This window comes from Aquarana catesbeiana, linkage group LG01, assembly GCF_042186555.1.
Source record: "Aquarana catesbeiana isolate 2022-GZ linkage group LG01, ASM4218655v1, whole genome shotgun sequence".
Taxonomy (NCBI): domain Eukaryota; kingdom Metazoa; phylum Chordata; class Amphibia; order Anura; family Ranidae; genus Aquarana; species Aquarana catesbeiana.
Genome location: NC_133324.1, coordinates 676,103,928 through 676,109,927, shown reverse-complemented (window position 1 = coordinate 676,109,927; position 6,000 = coordinate 676,103,928). Strand labels below are relative to the sequence as shown.

At 44.3% G+C, this 6,000-nt stretch overlaps 1 protein-coding gene across 1 annotated transcript in view; it reads left to right on the top strand.

Moving 5' to 3' along the window:
* The first annotated feature begins 2,028 nt into the window (after positions 1–2,028).
* ARSJ (arylsulfatase family member J) overlaps positions 2,029–6,000 on the top strand; it is a 169,449-nt gene continuing 165,477 nt past the window's right edge. The window contains exon 1 of the mRNA XM_073603120.1: positions 2,029–3,135. Within this exon, the coding sequence (XP_073459221.1) occupies positions 2,813–3,135 (323 nt within the window). The 5' untranslated portion in view covers positions 2,029–2,812. The remainder of the gene's footprint in view (positions 3,136–6,000) is intronic.

Genomic DNA, 6,000 nt, shown 5'->3' with positions numbered 1-6,000 from the left:
GATGGTGTTTGGGACTTCCCTTTTAGTTCGCTAGTCTCTATACGTGACAAGTTAGTCCAATTTAAAATAGTCCACCGGGCGTATTTCACTCCCCACAGACTTCATTTGATAAATCCTGCCCACTCCCCTAAGTGTTGGAGATGTAGCTACACCCCCGGAGATTTTTCCCATATCTTTTGGCATTGTCCAAAGATACAACAATTCTGGGGGGAGGTACTAGGCCTAATCAATAAAATTGCATCCACTAATCTACCACTGTCTATGGAGATTTGTATGTTGGGCCTTATAAAAAAATTAGTTCCTGCTGTAGCTAAACGCACGATGATTGGTTTGCTTCTATTTTACGCTAGGAAAACCATAACATTTCAATGGAAGAAGCCCTATCCCCCCACAAATGTCCAGTGGAAACGTTTGGTTAACGATAATCTTCCACTATATAAAGATACCTATCTTAATAGAGGCTGCCAATTGAAATTTAATAAGGTTTGGAGTGGGTGGCTGGAGGAAATGAACATTGCTTACTAATGTTGGACTAGCTTCAGTTACGATACCAAGAATCGACGATTAAATGTAATTCCTAGTTAATAGGTATAGGCCTTTATGGGCAGTGGGGGGGCGGCCCAAAAATTCCAAAAATCCCCTTTTCACTTATATGTTAAAATTGTATTGCATGGATGTATTCCTCTCTTTTTCTTTTTTTTTCATTTTTTTTTTTTTTTTTTTTTTTTACCTGATGTACTTGCGACATTACCTGTACAAGCTAGACAACCAATTTGTATATGTCTTTATGTCTTTGTGTCTTATAAGGAAAATTTGAATAAAAATAAATTAAAAAAAAAAAAAAAACATATTGTTTACTTATTCATCTGGTCCTGATTCCTTAAAGCAGAGTTCCACCCAAAAATGGAACTTCCGCTTTTCGGAATCCTCCCCCCGTTCGGTGTCACATTTGGCACCTTTCAGGGGGGAGGGGGGAGCAGATACTTGTCTAATACAGGAGACAACAGGGACCAGTGGGAACGCGCAGCGTGAGTTGCGCATGCACAGTAGGGAACCAGGAAATGAAGCCGCAAGGCTTCACTTCCTGGTTCCCTACTGTTTGAAATTGTCCCTAAAGCGGAGCTCCAGCCCTCCCCCCACCCCCTCCAAAAATTATAAGTCAGCAGGTACAAATACTGTAGCTGCTGACTTTTTATATTAGGAGACTTACCTGTCCAGGGATCCCATGATGTCAGCACCCCAGCTGATTTTACAGCCTGCTCATGGGTGCTACCACTGCCATTCCTTGCAGCTTCACAGCCGGTTCCCTACTGCGCATGCACAAAGCGTGCTGCACTTTGAATGGCCTGGCGGGAGGGGAAGGAGGAGGGGAGCTGAACCTCCGGGGGCCCTCACCGCGACAAGGTCTCCCGGAAGTGGGGACGGGTACCTGTCAAAAACAGGTACCCACTCCCTCCCGAAAGGTGCCAAAAATGGCAGCGGAGGGGGGAGAAAGCAAGCAAACAGCATTTCCCCTTTTGGATGGAGCTCCGCTTTAACTTTCACTCTCTGTGATAACAGTTAACAGGACAAATGGAGAGCTTAATCACCCTATGGGTGCACAGACTACAATAAAAACCTGACAGGTGTTATAATAACTCTCCACTCTATCCAAAACTTTAAAAAAAAAGTTTCCCTCTAGTTACACTTTAGATACTATTTTATTCACTACTATGTATCAAAACATTCAACAAAAGAAAGTTCTGTTTTGTTTTGTCCATGTAAGAATCAGGCTGCAGCTTTTCCTTAGAAAATAGAACGTTCAACTCTGTGGGTTATCTATGGAATTTCTAAGGTTATAGCCACAATTAGGAGACCTGCCAGCTGTTCTCCAAAGGAGGATCTTATCTGTTCCCCTGCCATGGTCTCTGTAAGAAAACCATGAAGTTTACAGGAAGAAAACGTAGCATTTGGATATTGCAGCAACAATGTCAGATATGATAAACTAGTGCAACTGCTCTAATCTCTCTGAATCTCCTCTGTCTAAACTGTTTATTTTCAGATTTTTCCAAGCAGTGATCCCCTGTCCATGAGTACTATACACATGTGTGTGTGTTGTAGGAGTAGATAGGAGGGTGGTATAGTTTGGATACAGAGAGGCTCAGTCTCACCTCCCCATGCAGCAGGAAGGGGAGCAAGTTCCCCAGAGAATTCCATTATTCAGCACATCCAAGGGAGGAGAAGAGGAGAATGTGGAGGCAGCCCTGGCTTGCTGGAGCTCAGACATCCATGAGAAGTTTCTAAAGTCTCCTGTGCCTTTCTCTCCATCTGCCTGGCATCAAGCAGTACATGTGTTCAGCCTGCTGGATGCAGAAAGCCCAGCCCTGCTCAGATGGAAGGGACTTCAGCCTGAGGGGACTTCTGCACTGAGAGACACATCTGTCCTTCTCCAAGTTATTGGGTGGCAGGCAAGCACCAGGATGGACTGGGGAGCTATAGGACAGCCTGCCAACAACAGCCAGATGCTCTCACTTCACTTCTTTCGCTGTGCAGCTGGGAAGTAGAGCAGGAATAAGTAGAAGTAGAGCAGGAATAAGCAGAAGTAGATCAGGATGTAGTAGAAGTAGAGCAGGAATAAGCAACTTCTATAAGGACTGCTGCTGTGTCCTGGAAACCAGAGTTCCCAGCACATTCCTCCAGCAGGGAGCTGGATAGTGACTCACCTAAACTTAGGTCAGGGTGGGGGGTGGGGTGGACAAATGGTCACTTTGCTGACCCCTACACAGCACATGGCTACTAGGCTATGCTGGGCTGACCCCTGACTAAGCCTGGAATGGGGCAGGCTGGCTGGATGAAAATGCCTGGGCTGGGGGCACTGGCTGCCCTGTCTATGGTGAGCCTCATGACCTATGGATACCTGTCCTTGGACAAAGGTGTGGAGGAAGAAGAAGAAGACATCCTGGGGAGAGAAGTGGGGGATCAGCCTCACATCATCTTCATCCTGGCTGATGATCAGGGATACAGAGACATTGGGTACCACGGATCGGAGATCAGAACTCCTACCCTGGATACATTAGCGGCACAGGGAGTCAAGCTGGAGAACTACTATGTCCAGCCGATCTGCTCACCCTCCAGGAGTCAGTTCATCACTGGGAAGTAAGTACTGCATGAGCATACAATACACACACACTGCCCACATCACCACTGAGAACCGAGTATCCTACATCACCACTACAATCCCTACTGTGTGCTCAGCACTGCACACTCAGCTACAACAACTGGGGGGCTACACCCATCAAACCTGATTTATACTATCCTATATATAACACTTTACAGATCTATGACACATCCTCCTACTATTATTGATAGTTGGTGTCTTTGGCACAAGTTTCTCTATGTTTACAAACATTTAGTAACAACATGTACAAGTAACTGCACAGAAAAATAAATAGCTGCTATATTACTTAAACTTTATATACTGACTAATTCCTTGCACACAGGATTATCAGACGATTGATCGCCCATTTTTTTGCATGCTAATCTCAAATCGAAAATTACGAAAATTCTCATACAACAGAATAAAAAATTCACAAGTGATGTAATGTGTTGTACTGTATTTGTATTGTATTTTTGAATGAGAACTGTACTGGTTCAATGAAAATCGCACAATCTGGTATCGTAAGAGAAAAATGTTCCTGCTTGTGCCATCGGATAATATCGGATGAACTGTCGTGATCGGCTCTCAAAAGCTGTGTACTAACAATCAGATTATTATACAATCGCTTAGAAAGCGGTATTTTTTGTACAATTTCCTGATCATGTGTATGGGCTATTAGTGTCCAATGAAAGGCTGATCATACACTATACAATCTGGTTGTACAATCTCCTTTAGTGCTGGTTTACATCGAAGCATGGTGCGGGAAACCCACATTCTGTGTATGTTTCCCACACCACTTACAATCTGCAGTGGGGTGTCAGTGTTAACTTAACACCCCAAGCACAGGTCACAAACGTAAAGTGTTTGCTTGCACCGGACCACATGGTACAGTAATGCCCCGTACACTCAGTCGGATTTTCTAAAAGAAAATGTTCAATGGGAGCTTGTTGTCGGAAATTCCAACTGTGTGTAGGCTCCATCGGACATTTTCCATCAGAATTTCCGTCACACAAAATTTGAGATCTGGATCTCAATTTTTCCAACAACAAAATCCGTTGTCGGAAATTCTGACCGCGTGTACACAATTCCGACGCACAAAGTTCCACACATGCTCAGAATCAAGCAGAAGAGCCGCACTGGCTATTGAACTTCATTTTTCTCGGCTCGTCGTACGTGTTGTACGTCACCGCTTTCTGGACGTTCGGAATTTCCGACAAGATTTGTGTGACCGTGTGTATGCAAGACAAGTTTGAGCCAACATCCGTTGGAAAAAATCAGTGGAATTTGTTGTCGGAATGTCCGATCGTGTGTACAGGGCATTACCGTGTGTTTTATAAAGTGAAATTCGTTTAATTAAAGCAGTAGTAAACTGAGCAAAAAAAAAGCTTTCCCCCTGCTAGGCAATGTTCTATTGTGCTAGTATGCATTGTAGCATACTAGCACATTATGTGAAACTTACCTAAATTGAAAGAATAGAGCCGGCAGCTCCAAACGTCCTTGTTGCTTCTTTATCGTAATGTTAGCGGCATGTCAGAACTTTAGCTTTACACTTACTTTATAGAGTATACCAGAAAAAAAGTGAGTAAAAATATACAGGGCCTCACGCGTTTCGGCTTACAAGCCTTGATCACAGCACCGTCCAGCTGGGCACTGTCACCACTGACAAGGCTTTCATCTTTATCCAGTCTTCCTCCCTGGTTCACTGGCTCCGGCTGTTTGAATGGCAGAGCTGCAATGACATCATTCCCGTGTATGCGCGCTGGAGTCATGGCACAGAGCTCTGAAGGAACAGCACGAGTATGCTGTTCTTTCAGAGCGCATGCGCCGTTGACATCACGACTGCTACACAAGTAAATATTTCCCAAATGGTGCATGTTTGAGAAATATTTACGGTACCTACTAGTAAATCGTATTATTGGCTTACCTGTAGGTAAAATATAAACAAAACAACTCTACTAGCACTTTAAAATAAAATCTCGCTGCACCCAGATTGGCCCTTAAGCTAGGTTCACACTTCTGCGGGTGGTTACGGGTGCGGAACAGTGTGTAAATCGCACCCGCTCTTTTGCAGACCGTCAGTGCCGGTTCACACTGGGGCTAAGTCGCCTGTCAGGTCGCGCTCCATTCAGTGCAATTGAACCATTCAAAACGAAGCAACTCAAATCGCTCTGACTTAGAAAAATGTTCCTGTGCTACTTGGGGGCGACTTCGGAGTGGCTCGCATTGACTTATATTAAAGAAGTAGTTTGCAAGCCATGCTGAAGTTGCACTGTGTGGGGCAGCTTCAGAGTCGGACGACTTTGAAGCCACCCCAGTGTGAACCGAGACTCATTCATTCCAAATGGCATTCCTACACATCTAAAAAAGCAGCGCATTTTTGGTTGTGGGAAATCACATGTTGAAAAACCACTATGCGATTTCCCTGCGGCTGCATTTCCAGACAGGTGCCGGAAACCTTTTTCCTGCATGAAATGCATGCACGGCAGCCCATTCAAATGAATGGGCTGACATGCTTGCACAAATAAAGCTTGCAGAGTTGCATAGATAGGAACCTATAGCCTTAGGGTTGGTTCACACCAGATGCAGTCCAGTGCAATCTTATTCTGCATCAAAAATGAATGGACAGTGTTTAACATAGACTCCAATGGCCCTAGTTCACACCAGTGTAGTGCGTTCCAGAGCAATCAACAAAAGAAGAAACAAGAAAAAAATGTTGTATTTATTTCTGTATGGCATCTGGAACGTGACAAAATGCATCAAAAATGCTCCGAAATGCACATGTCCTCAGATGAGATGAAGAAAAAAAAGGGAGGGGGAGCACTGGAATGCATCAAAAATGCACATGCAGAAATGCATCTGAAATC